Raw genomic sequence first — 16,346 nt, 5'->3', positions numbered from 1 at the left:
TAAATTGTATATATTTCTTTTTTTTTTCTTAATTTAAACTTAAAAAGAACAAATACTTGAATATTTATTATTATAAAACAATAAAGATATAATAGAGCAATTAAAAAAAGACTTAAAATAAATAATTTAAGTCTTTGTATTAACAGTAGTACGTCATTTTAAATTATTCTTTTATTAATTAGAATATTGAAATTTATTTGAGTATGCCCTTGTTTTACACCATATCTCAAAACTGTTGGTAACTAATATGGCGGAATAGATAGATGTTGATCCCTCAAGATCCGGATTTCTTGGATTCAAATATTTCTACATAATAGAGTTTTTAAGAAGAAACAAGTTAGCTGTTATTCATTTATATCATTATTAGTACGCGTTGTAATTATCATTGAGATTTCGTGTTGTGTTGTACTTAATTGTACTAAGTATTATTAATAATAAGTGCGTATATTACTTATTAGAGCAGTCTACTTGGCAAACAACTGTAACTTCGATTTTTAACTTGAATGTATTATAAGTGTCATTTACAAAATCAAGAAATATATAATATAGATTTTTAAATTATTTTGATTTTAAATAAAGATAATACGACTTACGTAATGAGAGTGTTAATATCAATAATATATATTCCATCGAAGGGTTAAGAGGTGCGTTTATTTTTTATTTAAAATTTAATATAATAAAAAATAGTTATAATTGTATTAAGTATATGATTAAAAAAAATTAAATATACTTAATAATTTAAGTTTCATAATATGTTAATTCGTTTCAATATATTTGTAATATGAATATTTTATCCAAAAGTGTGCTTTTATTAATTACTTACATATATTTTAAACGTAAAAATTAAAATAATAAGATGACTATAAATTTTGAATCAATTTAATATTATCTTAATTTCATCATAAATTAAAAAGATTTTAAAAATATTTATTGTGTAAATTTATTTTGATGTGAAAGATATGAAATGTCAAATTTCATTCATTTCATGAATTTTTTTGAATTAACATTCAATAGTTAAGTTAATCTTTCAGAAACATGTGTGATTTACCAAAAAAAATGAAAGATTCAAGTGTTAAGAACAATGTGCAAAATGAATCAATGGATCAGTTTTGTCCAAAACAAAGTGCTGATAAAAAAGAACCTGTATTAAAAAGTACAAATGAAGATGTTCAACGTGCAATTGAAGGTTTAAAGGATATACCAGATGAGGAACTTCAAGAATTTCTTGACGATGAAGATTTTATGGAAGGTTTAGATGTTGTTGATGCTTGGGAAGGTGATGAAGAAAAAGGTCGTGATGTTGAATTTAAGACTAGCCATATCAAAGATCAAGAACAAAAACGTCCTTCTAGGTAGTTTTAATAATAGAATTCATATTGTTATAGTTATTTATTATATTGTAGAAATGAATTTGTTATATAATATTACATAATAAAAATATGAACTATTATAAAATATTATAATAACATTTCATGTAGTATCAATTTATAATTTATTTGTATATGTTATGATTTTAACAACTAATATTGTATCATATAATTAATGTATTTTATATTTTATAATTTAAGTTTTTTCCTTTATATAATTAATAATGTATAAAAAAGAATGATTATAAGCCTACTTATAGGGAAAGATATCGGCGTGATTATAAAGGATCTTATAATCGTGAAAGACCAAAGAGAGATGAAAAAAAACATGAAGAAATTCGTCGTGATCCTTCTAAGAGCACAAAAGATATAGAGAGGGATAAAATACGTACAAAAAGAGATATTGAAAGCAAACTCTTAGCTGAAAAGGAAAAAGCTATTAAACATTTGTTAGACTCTGACAATGTTGTACCTCCAGGTACAGAAACAGAAGCCATTCAAAGCATTACAGAAATGCATATTCGTAGAAGCCGAGAACGACGTAGAAGTTTAGAACGTCAAAGAGGAAGTTCATTACGACGTAGAACTCCAGATAGAATTAGGATAAATTCTCCTCGGCGAAAATCTCCATTATTATTAAGTCCAGAACGTTGTAGAAGTACTCTCAAAATGAGTAATGAAAGACATCGAAGTCCATTGAGATTTAGTCCTGATAAAAGAAGAAGTCCAAGATTTAATTGTACTCGTAGAAGTCCTTTTGGATTTAGTCCAGAACGCCGAAGAAGTCCACTTAGACGTCTTAGTTGGGAACGAAAAACAAGTACAGATAGAAGATGGAGTGCCGAACGACACAGGAGACGTATAAATATACATGAACGGTGAGAAGATAATATTTTTAAACATGTAACTGTTTAAGATTTATTATCGAAATAAAAATATTTCTTATATATAAATCTTCTTTGTAAAACAAATTTATATAAAATCTAAATTTGATTGAAAAATTTTCATATTTTTATTAAATTGTAATATAAAAAAGTTATTAACTTTTTAAGTTAATAAAAAATTTTAATATAAACTTTAAATTGTCAAGCCGAAGAAGTCGATCTCGTGATCGACAACGAAGTCGCAGTATGGAACGTCTTAGAAGAAAGATCAGTCGCTCACCAATTAGTAGACGATATAGTCCACGTCGTCGAAGTCGAACTCGAAGTAGGTCGTTAGAACGTCGAAGAAAGCGATCCCCCTTTATTAACGAACTTACAAGACAATTAAGAAATGAAGCTATAATGACATCACATATGAATACTGGATATGCACATTCTTCACCTATGGATGGCATATCACCTTTAATAAATAATGTATATCAACAAGAAACAGAGCCTAGATCATCAATGTCAATGCCATCTTATATACATCAAACTGTATTGGCACCATCAATATCATCAAATATAACAACTAGTGGTCCAGCATTTATAAATTATGAAAATTCATCTCAACCAATGAATTTTGATTCAGTTTCGTTACATCCATTACCTCAAACTGAATATGTTTCTGGTCCAGTAATGTATAATCAACCAAATACTAGTTCAATTCAACCAACACATCGACCAGCACTTCTTCCAGCACCAATTTCTTCACCACAACATGAATCAACTGCGTCTACAGTAGAACATGTACAAACATATAATTCATCTCATGGCATTCCTTCTACTCGTCAATCTCCAATTCAAACTTTCGAATTTTCAAATAAATCTAAGGATGCAATCTCTCAAAACTACAGGGAACGCAGATTTACAGATTCTTATAATGGATATCATGCTTCACAAGAAGAACGATTAAAGACACCTGAACCACCAGTCATCTCAGATACAAAAGTAATTTTATTATATATTATAATAAAATGTTCTTTTTTTATATAGCCATTTTATTCTGTATTATTAAAACCACAAATATCATTTTGAAATTAATAAGCAATAATATTTTTGTATACCTTTTCATATAGTGTGCAGTTTAGTTTTTGAATATTATATAAAAACATTAATATTTGTCTTATGAATTAATTTTACAGCAATTTGAAAAAACGAGTTTATCCAGTCTATTGGAAGCGTCTGTTTCCGCAAAAGGTGCGAAGATATTTTTATCTAATTATTATTTGAAGTTATATATATTATGTTTATTATATTTCCAAATGTATAATTTATATCTCATTTTTTATATTTTTTAGATTCAACTAGCCTACCTGTCTTATATCCAGGTAAGAATATTTTAATCATTTGTTAAATAACTTAGTTTTTTGCTTTTTCATTTTTATCTTTAAATAAAATAATATCATTAAACAAATTTTCAACAATATTTTATTTTCAAATAACAGAAATATTAATGCATTAATTTTATAATTCTATTTTTGTTTCATAATAGGATTCAATCCAGAAATATTAAAACATTGTGAACATGCTCTACGCGAACTTCCTGTGGAAGATCTTCGTTTAAAAATGAAAGGACGATTTTTTTATGATCCAAAGAAGGAAAATATACGAAGTGATCAAAACATATATTCATCAAACTCCATACTTTTGCAAAAAAATAAAAATAAAATATATTGGGAAGAAGAAGAAGGTCAACATCTAACTTCTATAAAGCAAAATGTACAAATGCATCAAAAAATTTGTCAAACTGATGAAATAGAGACAAATACGAAATTTGTTCAAGCGAGTGTTACTATGGTAGATTTTGAAGTACAAGTATATCCTCAAGATTTACAATATGCTATTAAAGAAGAAAAAAGACCTATTATGGATCGTCTAGATTGGAATGTGCGTGAAATGTTTGATTATACACCTAAATTTCGTGAGGCCGATGACTTGAGATGGAGTTTAAGTAATTCTTCTCAAAAAAGGACTTGGAATAGAACAGTATCTCCTTCTAGAAGGATTGATGATCGTGAACATCGTATAGATTCTGTATCTTCTTTAGATCATGGTTCAAGAAATATGAAATTAGGATCTCCAATAAGAAACCGAGATAATTTCTCCAGTCATAAAGAATCTTTACAAGATCATTATGGTCGTGAAAGATATTCTCCTAATTATAGACATTCTTTAGAAGAACGTGATGAATTTCATGAAAATAGAAGTGATCATAGTCGTGGTGAAAGTCCAATGATATTAGAAGATTCTGCAGAGGAATTAGAATTGGAACACACATTCCAAAGAGGAAGTGATTGGCATGGAAGAGGAAAATTATCAAGAGGTAGATCAAGTCCCTTAATGAAACATGTGTACAGAAGAAAACATTCAGGAGGAAGATCTTATCGAGGACGTGGAAATTTTCGTGGAAAATTCTAAAATTGATTGTGTAAAGCACAAATCTCAAATGTAGAATTATGTAATCAAATATATCAATATTTCAAAAAAATTGTAATCTATTCTTGCAAAAATTTGGAATGAATTTATGACTTTTTTAATATATTAAAGTTTTGTATTATGTATTATATTTAAAAGATATATTAAAATTCTAAAAATTATTATTGAATAATTTATGCTAAAGTTTTATGCTAAAAATTACTATTAAAAAACATTTTAAATATAAATTGAATTTGAACATTATATAATAAATTAAATGTATATTCATATAAACGTTCATTGCACAAATATTATATTTGTGAAATTGTAAATTATAAAATTTATAATGTTTACTAAATAAACAAACCACCTGACAATATGAACAGTGTAAAAAAAATTGTTAGTAACATTAATAACATTAAATAATTAAAATCGAAAACAAAATATACATGATTACAAATTTTATATATTATATTAATTTATTTTATAAATATTAGTCATTTTCATATATGTAACTAAATTGTTTCACTAAGATATTAATATTAATTATATTAAAAATCATGATAGAAATAAAATAATATATATAAATTCTTTTAATTATGATAAAATGATTATAAATATTATGCAAAAGAAGTATTTTTGAAAACATGAAATATAATATTTTTAAATAACTTATTTTCATTTTTGTATATATATTTATATATGTACATTACATTTTTCAACTTTTCTCAAAATAAAATATTTTCTTTATAAAAAAAAAAGTAAATGATTCTGTTATTTAGGATTTTATGCATATTTGTGTATATAAAAAAAATTAAATAATAAAAAATGTTAGTGAAATATATTATTTTTTATTAAATTATATATTTATTATATATATATATATATATATATATATATATATATATATATTTAAATAAGATCAATTATAAACACATCATAAAACAAAAAATATTTTAAGGTTACAAAATTTTTTTAAAATATTTCAAAATGAATATATTTACATTATTATTTTAACACTAATAATTTATTATATAAAAAAAATTATACTTTTTAAAGGAAAGGAATGAAATAATATAAATTTTAATATAAATAATATAAATTTATATATATTTCTTATATTTTAATTATAATAACAATAATAATAACAATATTATATATATATAAATATATCAATATTATACTCATTAGATAAATTATGAATAAATATGAAATAATCAATATGTTCTAGTAACCTGTAAAATACGCTTAAAATCACTAACTTTAAATACGAATAATTTTTGAACAAATGAATTCTTAAATTTAAAATTAACATTTTTAGATTTCATCAAAAAATATTAAATAGTGCAAAAAAAATAATTTTTTCAAAATAAAGTTTAATCAAATATAGCTATTTATAATATATTATTTCACTGCTAAATTATTTACATAATTTATCATAGCAATATAATTGCTAAAAACGAACATTTTATGAAAATACAAGATTACTAATTAGTAATTTCTAGTAAATTGATTGATTATAGACTTTTTTATTGAAGCGTCGAATAGAAACATTTGCTGAACTTACTTTTATTATGGCTTATAGGCACTATTACCAGAACGAAGAAAAAACGAAAGAATTGAAAGAAAAAATAATATAATTAGTGAACTTTCAACGGTATGATTCTACAACATACTATAAACAAATGGGGATATGTAGATGTAAAATAAGAATGACAATGAAAGTAATCTCTTAATGTCATTCCTTCAAGAAGGAATTCTGTGTCAACGCTATTAGGTATTTAAAATTAGTCAAGAAAGGTTTTCTTTCCTTGAGTGAAGTTATATTTTTTTAGCATTATTTTTCATAATGCGCATCGGTATATGTAATATAAATAATATTACAAAATTATAATATAAGAGAATAAGTTGATTAATCATTTTTAGTCTGTAATACGATAATAACGTAATAACGATCTTATTAAAATCGAATTAAGAAGATAAAAGATAAGATCTCAAATATAAATATAAAATATTATATAAATATTATTATATTATTAGCTATCGATATTTACTAGTTCCGATAATAATAAAATTTTTTTTTATCTAGAAAAAAAGCTTTCTTGATTGATTTTGATGATTTTTAAATATAGGAAAAAATTTTTGAACAACTTTTTTGCTATACATATAATTACCATTTCATCTTAGTTTTCGAAATATTTATAAAAAAATATTGCTATTATTATTTTATAGAATTTTATACATATATCTGTAACTGTGTATATGCAATTATTATTTCTATAAATTCTATAAAATTTTATAAATTCAATCTATTTTTATAAATATATCACAGATGCCCAATATATGTAGTAGATTGGTTGGAAAGCTTATAGATTATGATAGGTTTTATAAAATATTATAAAATTTTTTATTATAAAATTTTTACAAAATTTTTAAATTCAATCTATATTAAGTTTAAACATTCCATAAATCCAAAGGAGATCATTAAATAATATTTCCTAATATCTAATAATATCTAAAGCTAATGAATTGATTAATATAAATTTTTTTCTAGTCATCATATTGATAATGCTAACAATGATTATTATTTTACTAATTATATCATATCCAAATTTGATATAGATTATATGTCAAGCTCATTACAATTCATGAAGAGTAAATTTTTTATGAGTTCGCACATTATGTATGTTTAATTGTTTGTTACCACAATTGTTACCATTTACATTACAAAGGATAAGTGATATATGCTTATACAGATATTGTATATAGAAGAAATTCTATATAATACTAATAATTTTTTTTTTAAATATCTCGAAAACTAAGACCAAACGGAAATTATAGATGCATAGAAAAAAGTTGTTTAGAATGATGATTTTTATAAAATTATATACATAAAAAGTCATAAAAATCGGTAAAGAAGCCTTTTTTCTAAATAATTACCATATATTACAACAACTACTTCAAAGTCAATTATGTACAATAGGTCAATTAAATTCATATTTATTATTAGTATCTATAGCAAATTTGGCGATTAATATTATATTTAGAATCTATCCTAATTATTAAATCTATCGGCCAAGAATTTGTTTTTAATTATGTTTAATGTCTTGAAAACAAGATTGTAGATGGATAGTAATAATAATAATAGCACTTTATATATATTTGAGCCAATATCGTTATTATATCATTTGACATTTGACAATTATTACTATAGCGAAGATTATTATATTATTAATAACATCTAGATAAATAGCGTTCGATATATTTAAAAACGTTTATAAACACAATTTTCAATGTATAGTTTTTCTTCAATATTTTAGAAACTAATAAATAAAGTTATAATTTTAAAAAATCATTTTTTCAAATTTATATAATCGAGGCCTTTCGAAATTACAATCAAGATTATAATTAATATATAATATAATATATAATAATATAATTAAAAATATAATCATTTTTTATAATAAAAAATTTTCTTTAAAATAACAAATGCAAAAATATTACAACAAATATTATAATTATATTATATTATATTATATTATATTACTTCTATTTTGTTTTATCATCATGTATTTAATAATTTAATAATTAATTAATTAAATAATAATTTGATAATTATTAAATTAAAAGTTTACACAATATAAATAATAAAGTTATACTTATTAATAAAAAGAAAATTTGAAATAAATACTTCAGATTTATTTAAATTTAACTTTAATTTAATAATATTATTAATAAATAATATAATTAAAAAAATAAATATTATAAGATACAAAACATCTTTACAAATATAAATTTCAAAATTACACATTTTTGGTCCAAAATTAAGTATTTAATATGTGCATATAATATACAAATGTGATATTAACATTTATTAAATTGTTGTATGTGTATTAATGTTTGTTTTATTATTTCAACTAACTTATCTCTAGCAAAACATGCAAATTCTTGAAAAATATGATCATCACAATTTTTATTATTTAAAGTTAAAATAATTTTTAAAGGATTTTTCTTTTTAAACATACATATAAAATCTAAACTTATTCTATTTGTCCCTTTTTCCTTATTGTAATTTTCTAGTACTTGTTCTGATATAAAAGCTTCCTTTTGAAGACAACTCAAACTGGGATCTAAAATAATATTGTTAATTCGTCTATTACGCCATACACAATGAGATCCAGTACAATGAAATATAATATTTTGCAGTTCGTCTATACGAATATCTGATAATATATCAATCTTTTGCTGTTTTGCTCCTGTTTCAACTGGAAATATTTCAAGTTGTAATTTGAAAACTTTTTCAAAAGTATCTTTTACTATATTAAAAACATTAGAATACCAATCTTTTCTGGAAAATTTTTTTTTTTCTATATCTATATATGTTTCCATATTATTTGTTTCACATTGAAATTGATTTGCAGAAATAGTAATATTAAATTTAAGATTACTTTTCTTTTTTATAACTGTGGTAAATAAAGTTTTTATTAGATTTCTATAATTATTTTTGCTAGTCATTGCACAAATTTCTGCACCAATTGCACAATATTTTACAAGAGAATTTAATGTAGAGAACTTTGTATTTGCTGTAACATTATGACTTAATTCTATAGGATCTTGTACACACATTGGTTTGTTAATAATGAATTTAAGATTATCATCTTCTTTTACATATGTTTTATATCTATTCATACATAATGGTAAATTTTCTATTTCTTTAAACTCTGATTCTGTATGTATCATTCCATCTATTGGACATATTACTTGTGATTTATATTCAAAAGTTGCATAAAAGAAAAAAAAACCATGAAGAAGTTGTGGAATACTATTCTTATTTGTAATTGGTGGTAATACTGTATTTTCATCAAAATTAGCTTGCCAACCATTTATAATTTGTGGTTGACATGTATTTTGAAGCACCATCAAAGGTGGAATAATATTAACAGATGGTTGTTGTAAATAAAAGATAATTAATAAAACTAAAGCATAATTGGATATTTTTTGTCCATTTGATATTTTAAAATGTCGTGCCCAATATTTAATAATCATCATTAATGGTTTCAATCTGTTATCAAGAGACAAACAATATTTTATTAAATAACTTTTATATATACCTAAAATATTTTTAAATGAAATATCACAAGAAACATTTGTTCTATTATAATAAAATTTTATAATAGGAGTTTTCGCTTTTGGAATTCCTATTATATTTGAAAAAACATCATTCATTCTGTACATAATTTTTTTCACATTTTTAAAAATCTTGTTCATAGTCCATGAATCTGTGGATGTATTTTTATTTTCATTTATTGGTTCACCTTGAATAGAAATAATATATAATATTATTATAAAATGATAAAAATAAATAAGTATATATAAATAATAAGAATATATAATATAGATATACATATATTCATACCAATATCCATGTATATATCTAAATCACATTCCTTAAAACCTAATCCTGTTTGACTTGAACCAAATCTATATGTTTTACATTTTGGAAATATCACTTTAAATATTTCATCTAATTGTGTACAAACAGATTCATATTTTGTTTCTATTTCAATATCATTAAGTTGTATTGCATTCAAAAACATCATTAGCTGATTATCAAATGTAGTTCCTTCGTCAAATATATATTTTATGTTATCATAACTTATAGAACCTCTGTTTTCCATGATATTATTTTTTCTCTCTGATTTTGATCTTTTCAAATCTTAAAATAAAATATTTACAATTAATAAATATATAATCTTATATTTTTTAAATAAATAGAAATACTTACTGATATGTGGTTTTCTTTTTTGTATATTCAATTTTATATTATTTATCCAAATTGGTTTATTTAATAAAATTTCTGTAGAAGTTCTATAATATTAAAAAATTATTTAAAATTATAATTATAAATTTATAAATTAATATATTCTAATTATAAATATATTTTTTTATTGTTGCAAATTAATACAAACTAAAATATAACAATAATAATATTAAATATTCTTTACCTGTCATAAAATTCAACTGTGAGGTAATTTTGACAAAATTGATACCATTTAATTGTACCATATTGTTGAAAAAAGTTAATAAGTTTACGAGCAGGAATAAATTTTGGTAACGGAGAAACAACAATTGATCTCTCCATGACTTTAGATTGTTGAAGTCCTTTTAAATGTCTTTTACCTGCAAGATGACTTTGCAAGGTATGTTCATCTTGAAAATATAGTGAACACGTATCACAATATTTCGACATTATTGATTATATGTCCAAATTCATATAATACTTTTCACTTTTAATTTATTAAAATTTTGTTTGTTTTGTTCTTTTATAATAATTAATATTATACATAACTTTTATATTATATATGTATAAAATAATTAACTTAAAAAAATGTTATATATTAAAATACTTTTTAGACATATAATTAATTGGTATTATTTTATTTTTATAAAAATTATATATATATATAAATAATATATATATATATATATATATATATATATATATATATATATATATATATTCTTATTGATAAAATTTTATTAAATATTTCCTATCAACAAATAAATACTTAATATAAATAAGTAAAAAATTTTTCTCCAAAATTAAAAAATTAATTATTGTTAAGAAATAATAAATTAGATTAATTATATAAATTAAATTAATAAAATTTTATAAAGAGTTTCATAAAATATATATTGTTAGCTCATATCTAATCAAATATTTATGTACAATAATTAATAATATTTATACTTTATTATAAAATAGTTAATAAATATTAACTATCCTACATAAATATATATATTAGAATATAAGTTGAGGAATATTTTATTAAAAATATTTAATTTTTCACAAAATGCTCACTTTTTATTTAAAAATAAATTTTTTCTTTTTTTTTTACTTTCATTTTCAAGTAATAGTACATAAACGTAATATTGTTCATAGTTTTATATGTTTTAATTGTTTTTAGTGGAGTGCATTATTGTTTATTTTTTTAAACAGTTTTTATGAGTGTATGTTTAAATTTTAATTTATATAATATATTATGTTAAATATTAATTTAATATATTATGTAATATTTAATTTTTTTTATAACTGGAAAAAGAAATAAAAATATTTTTCACTCGTAGTAAATATTGTATATTTGAGTTCATAAATAATATGAGCAATGAAATTGCTAATTTAGTTTTTATAAGTTATGACATATTGATTTCAACACTGATCAAATAATAATTTCAGAAAGAAATTTTAGAATAAAATGCACATAAATATCACTTTCTTACTTCACAAAAAAGATCCACCATCTTGTGAATTATATGATATTACATGGCTGTTTAACCTTAAACCATACATATGTATATAGATATAACTTCAGATAATTATCTTGATTCAAAGATAAAATCATCTTGTGACATCATAAAATAATCGAAATACTTTCAAAATAATATATGATATTATAAATATTTACAAAATGTAATTTAAGTATTGAACAATTATCTGAAATATATATTTTATTTTATCTGTCAATTTTTATTTTTTTATAATTGTATATAATGTTTATTATAATATATTTCTAGAAAATTATAATTTCGAAAAAATTGAATTCTAATTAAGATATTAAAAATATTTATTTTGTAATTATTTTATTAAATTAATTTAATTTAAAAAATTATTTTAATTTAAAAAAATAATAAAAAAAAAAATTAGAAAAAAATTATTTTGAGGATAATGGGCATAGGATATTATAAAATGTATTTTTAATATAATTGTATGCCCTTGTTGAATAAAAATTTAAAGTAAGTTTTTTAGTTTACTAGAATCTGCTTCTATTCTTTACAATTTTTCATACAATATGTTTAAATTATTATTAATAAACAAATATAAAACAAATATGAGAGAGAGAGAGAGAGAGAGAGATCGATTTTTATGATTGTTGATTCAAATCCATAAAACGAAATTTTTTAAAACTTTTATTTTGCAATATATATATATATATATTTTAGATGTTTCTTAATAAATAAATAAAGATAACTATTCTGAATCTTAAAATTTAAAATTCAGAATAAAAGAATCTTGGATTTAAATTTTGTGAATCTAAAAATTTTGATATATTATTTATTATTATATATAAGATATTGATAATAGAAAAATGGTTTGTTATATGAACATAATTTGTGAAATATGTATATATATTTGGTAATATTTATTAAGTATTTATATGTATATATACAATTTTCTATTTTGAATTCGTATTTGTATATATACATATTTTTATATATACATAGTGTAAATATACATATTTTTATTAGTATATATTTATATTAATATATATATACTATATATATATACTAATAAAAAATATATATATATATATTTCTATATATATTATTTATATGTATATATATATTGCTAAATTCTATTACGAGTATGTATGTAATGTATTCTAATAGTATTAAATTGACAATTTAGTTATTCAATTCTCTTAAATAAATAAAAATCTATCCAGTAAGAAAAACTGCGTATATTGTGCTGAGTGCAGACAGTTTGTAAGGTTTTTCTCATTCTGTTGACGATGATTGCATCATTTGAGTGAAGTCTACTGCATTCTCAAAAATAATATGAACATTTAGAAACATTATACCAAGTGATTATCACTTAAATAAGAATGTAGCCATCACTCTGGTACTCTATCGAGATCAATTCGGTTCAAATACTTATGAGAGCACGATAAGCACGAAAAGAAACAAATTAAGTGTAGAAATGCGTTCACAAATCATTTCTTTATAGAAAGAAAGGTATTCTGTAAAAAAAATTGCAGAAAAAGTAGAAGTTTTAAAATCTTGTGTGAGCTACAATATTAAAAAATACGGAATTTGTTCTTCTGTGAAAAGATCTGGAATACCTGGAAAAACGATTGAGACAGAAGATCGTCATATTATCATCGTCATTATAACTATAAGCAAAAGAAATAAGAGGGAGACAGCTTCCGAAATAGCTGCAGAAATTAATGGATGTGTCCCATCCAGGAACACAGTAATTTCAGTTTCAACAGTAAAAAGGCGTCTTACGAAGGCGGTCTCAGAGTGTTGCGGTTAAAAAACCATTGCTAAAGAAACAAAATAAAAAAAAGTATTATAGACTGATGAATCCAAGTTTGAAGTATTTGGATTCAAGTGGCATGTTTTTGTTCATCGAATTTCCGAAAAATTAAATGACAATTGTGTAATGTCCACAGTTAAACATGGAGGTCATTTCGTGATGATATGGAGATGATTTGAAAACAATATGATGGGAGATTTAATGAAAATAAATGGAATTTTAAAAAAAGAAGAATATTTAAACATTCTAAGAGAAAATGCAATTCCATCCGGACAGCGAATAATTGGCAATAACTTTACATTTATATAAGACAACAATCCGAAACACATTTCTAAAATATGTAAAAATTATTATATACAATATTATATACAATAAGAGAATGAAAAATTTTCTGATATGAAAATAATGAAATGGCCATCCTAATCATCCGATCTGAATCTTATAGAAAAACTAGGATCAGTTAAACAGACAAGTCCGGATATCCTAAATCAGAAAAACATATGTTGGAAATTGTAGAATCCATATTGATAGCGAAATAATGAAAACGTTAATAGCTAGGATGCCCGACTGGTAAGACCGTGGTCATGAAAGCATGCGATATGTAGATGAAAAAAAGATATAATTATTTTTTATCATTATTGAGATATTTAATTAATTATTATTAAAATATTTTTTTCAACTGTATACAAATTGGATATATATATATATTAGTATTTGAAAATCATAAGTTAGGAGTTAAATTTATTGCTATTATTTCACTTTTCACTTATAAATTCACTTATAAATTTATTTAGCACTATTTACTGTTAGAAAAAAATATCGTGTCAAAGGAACAAGAAGGATTCTTTATTAAGAGTATCTATTTCCATCTCTGATATTTTTAAGCAGCGTTTATAATATTATACGTTATAAGAGATTTCTTTTGAATATTTAAAATTGTGAATAGAGGAATTTGATTTACAAATAAGATGTAATAATTTTTATTTATGAAGTTATCTTAGAATAAATCACTTAAGCTATAATATTTTGAAAATTAATTATTTTCATATAATATTAATATATATAATATACTTATTAAAATTCCTACTGAAAAAATTTAATGAAATTTTGAATATTGCATAAATGGAGTGCATAAACTATCGCTCGAAGGACTACCTACATTGTTATAAAACTGTACAATTGTTTTTATGTGAGCTTTGAATGAACTAATGATAAATAACGATTAAATATTGCAAATAATAACTAATTGAATTTTATCTGACTTCTGAAAAACTATCACGTATTTTGGTTTGATTGCAGTGTGTAAAAATCAAGACTTCTATTCCGTCGTCAGATATTTGGCGCATAAATGTGACTTGTGAAGTGACTATCACTGTTATATTTTAGTTTCGACTGTTATTGAAGATCTGGAAAACATTAGAGAATTATATCCATTTATAAATTACTACTAAAATTTAAACTGTTGAAAATATTAGAACTATTGAAAATGAAAATTCAAGCTGTCTGTCAAATTTTTTTTATAATAGTCCATAATGCATAATCAGTTATGATTTTAAACATTAAACAGACTTTAAACAGATTTTAAACAGATTTAAAAATAATACTAATAATATTAATAAAAATGAATTCTAAAATAATGAAGGACAAATGTTATTATAAACTATGATAATTCATTTTGGTGAAAAAATTATTCATATAATGATATTTTTGTTAAAATCATTTACTTTTTAGAATTTTTTGTCTTTCAGTTCTTTTTGGATACAATGTTTCTTCTGATATATATTTTTTTTTTCTTCTGATTTATATTTATAATAGATTGATCTAATAATATTACAAAAAATAATATTAAATAATGTTTTTCTTAAAATATATATTATATTTTCTTAAAATATTACATTTTGTTAATATATATTTGTATATAATGCTTATTTCTCAGAATCTCTTGCAATATGAGCAAAAGTTTTTATTATATTATATTATCCACTGATTTTTTTCGGGATTTTTTATTTTTTATCTTTATAAATATTTAAAATGATATTCTTTTCATTTGTATTAATGTTTTATATGTTTTTTTATGTTTTTTTTTAATGCATTTTTAAATAGACAATATGTCAATAGTTTCTCGTTTATAATCAAAATTTAAGAATAATGAAAAGATAAAAAATATAAATACTCATAAAAATCTGATTTTTTAATCTTTTCTAAGAACTTCAAGAAACAAGAATGCTATCGAAAGAAGTAATAAATTGTTTGTATTGTCTTTTTTTTTAACTGTTCACTAAAGAAAGTAAAAAATATGTCCTTAAAATTTTCCTATAATTGCACATTTGAAAATCATTTAGATTTCTGTCTAATTTTGTGTACAAGAAATCATTATAATTTGGTGCTAAGTTAATTTGAATATTTGAGTGTCATCTGACAATCAATAATTGTATCTGTATCGAAATCACACGAATGAACTATTTTCATTATATTATATTTCTGATTCGTTGAACTTAAGCTTACAAATACTTATATACAAATGTAAGCTAAGATATCAAA

The 16,346-nt window shown here is 21.8% G+C and overlaps 2 protein-coding genes across 8 annotated transcripts; one reads left to right on the top strand and one right to left on the bottom strand.

Annotated features, from left to right (window-relative positions):
* The first annotated feature begins 234 nt into the window (after positions 1–234).
* Positions 235–5,173, top strand: LOC100865243 (uncharacterized). 2 transcript variants are annotated; one of them, XM_003697149.4, is made up of 7 exons: positions 235–644; positions 1,032–1,352; positions 1,628–2,245; positions 2,458–3,241; positions 3,436–3,490; positions 3,592–3,621; positions 3,786–5,173. In XM_003697149.4, the coding sequence occupies exons 2-7, from the start codon at positions 1,036–1,038 to the stop codon at positions 4,709–4,711; spliced, it is 2,730 nt and encodes a 909-aa protein (XP_003697197.1). In that variant the 5' UTR covers positions 235–644; positions 1,032–1,035; the 3' UTR covers positions 4,712–5,173. The 2 variants fall into 2 exon arrangements, with proteins under 2 accessions (XP_003697197.1, XP_012346763.1); XM_012491309.3 differs by lacking the exon at positions 235–644 and having other exon boundaries at positions 926–1,352.
* Positions 5,174–8,385: 3,212 nt separating this feature from the next.
* LOC100868225 (speckle targeted PIP5K1A-regulated poly(A) polymerase) lies at positions 8,386–12,076 on the bottom strand. 6 transcript variants are annotated; one of them, XM_086908439.1, is made up of 5 exons: positions 11,571–12,076; positions 10,714–10,888; positions 10,494–10,576; positions 10,125–10,424; positions 8,386–10,023 (listed from the first exon to the last, which is right to left on the bottom strand). In XM_086908439.1, the coding sequence occupies exons 2-5, from the start codon at positions 10,848–10,850 to the stop codon at positions 8,573–8,575; spliced, it is 1,971 nt and encodes a 656-aa protein (XP_086764565.1). In that variant the 5' UTR covers positions 10,851–10,888; positions 11,571–12,076; the 3' UTR covers positions 8,386–8,572. The 6 variants fall into 6 exon arrangements, with proteins under 6 accessions (XP_086764565.1, XP_086764567.1, XP_086764568.1 ...); XM_086908441.1 differs by having other exon boundaries at positions 10,714–10,918; positions 11,990–12,042; XM_086908442.1 differs by having other exon boundaries at positions 11,990–12,042.
* Positions 12,077–16,346: the final 4,270 nt, after the last annotated feature.

Source organism: Apis florea, unplaced genomic scaffold (assembly GCF_048593485.1).
Source record: "Apis florea isolate Af1SG1 unplaced genomic scaffold, ASM4859348v1 contig_3078_pilon, whole genome shotgun sequence".
In the NCBI taxonomy this organism is placed as follows: Eukaryota; Metazoa; Arthropoda; class Insecta; order Hymenoptera; family Apidae; genus Apis; species Apis florea.
Note: the sequence above shows the minus strand (reverse complement) of the source record. Positions and strands in the feature narration are given on the sequence as shown.

What these genes read in the sequence shown, in the direction of transcription:
- LOC100865243 (XM_003697149.4), top strand. Translation starts at nt 1,036, where the DNA reads ATGTGTGATTTACCAAAAAAAATGAAAGATTCAAGTGTTAAGAACAAT. An exon ending in AGCGTCTGTTTCCGCAAAAG is followed by an intron (nt 3,491 to 3,591) that starts GTGCGAAGATAT and finishes TATATTTTTTAG; the next exon opens with ATTCAACTAGCCTACCTGTC. An exon ending in CCTACCTGTCTTATATCCAG is followed by an intron (nt 3,622 to 3,785) that starts GTAAGAATATTT and finishes GTTTCATAATAG; the next exon opens with GATTCAATCCAGAAATATTA.
- LOC100868225 (XM_086908437.1), bottom strand. Translation starts at nt 10,958, where the DNA reads ATGTCGAAATATTGTGATACGTGTTCACTATATTTTCAAGATGAACAT. An exon ending in AAAAAGAAAACCACATATCA is followed by an intron (nt 10,425 to 10,493) that starts GTAAGTATTTCT and finishes TTTTATTTTAAG; the next exon opens with ATTTGAAAAGATCAAAATCA. An exon ending in AGATATATACATGGATATTG is followed by an intron (nt 10,024 to 10,124) that starts GTATGAATATAT and finishes TTTCTATTCAAG; the next exon opens with GTGAACCAATAAATGAAAAT.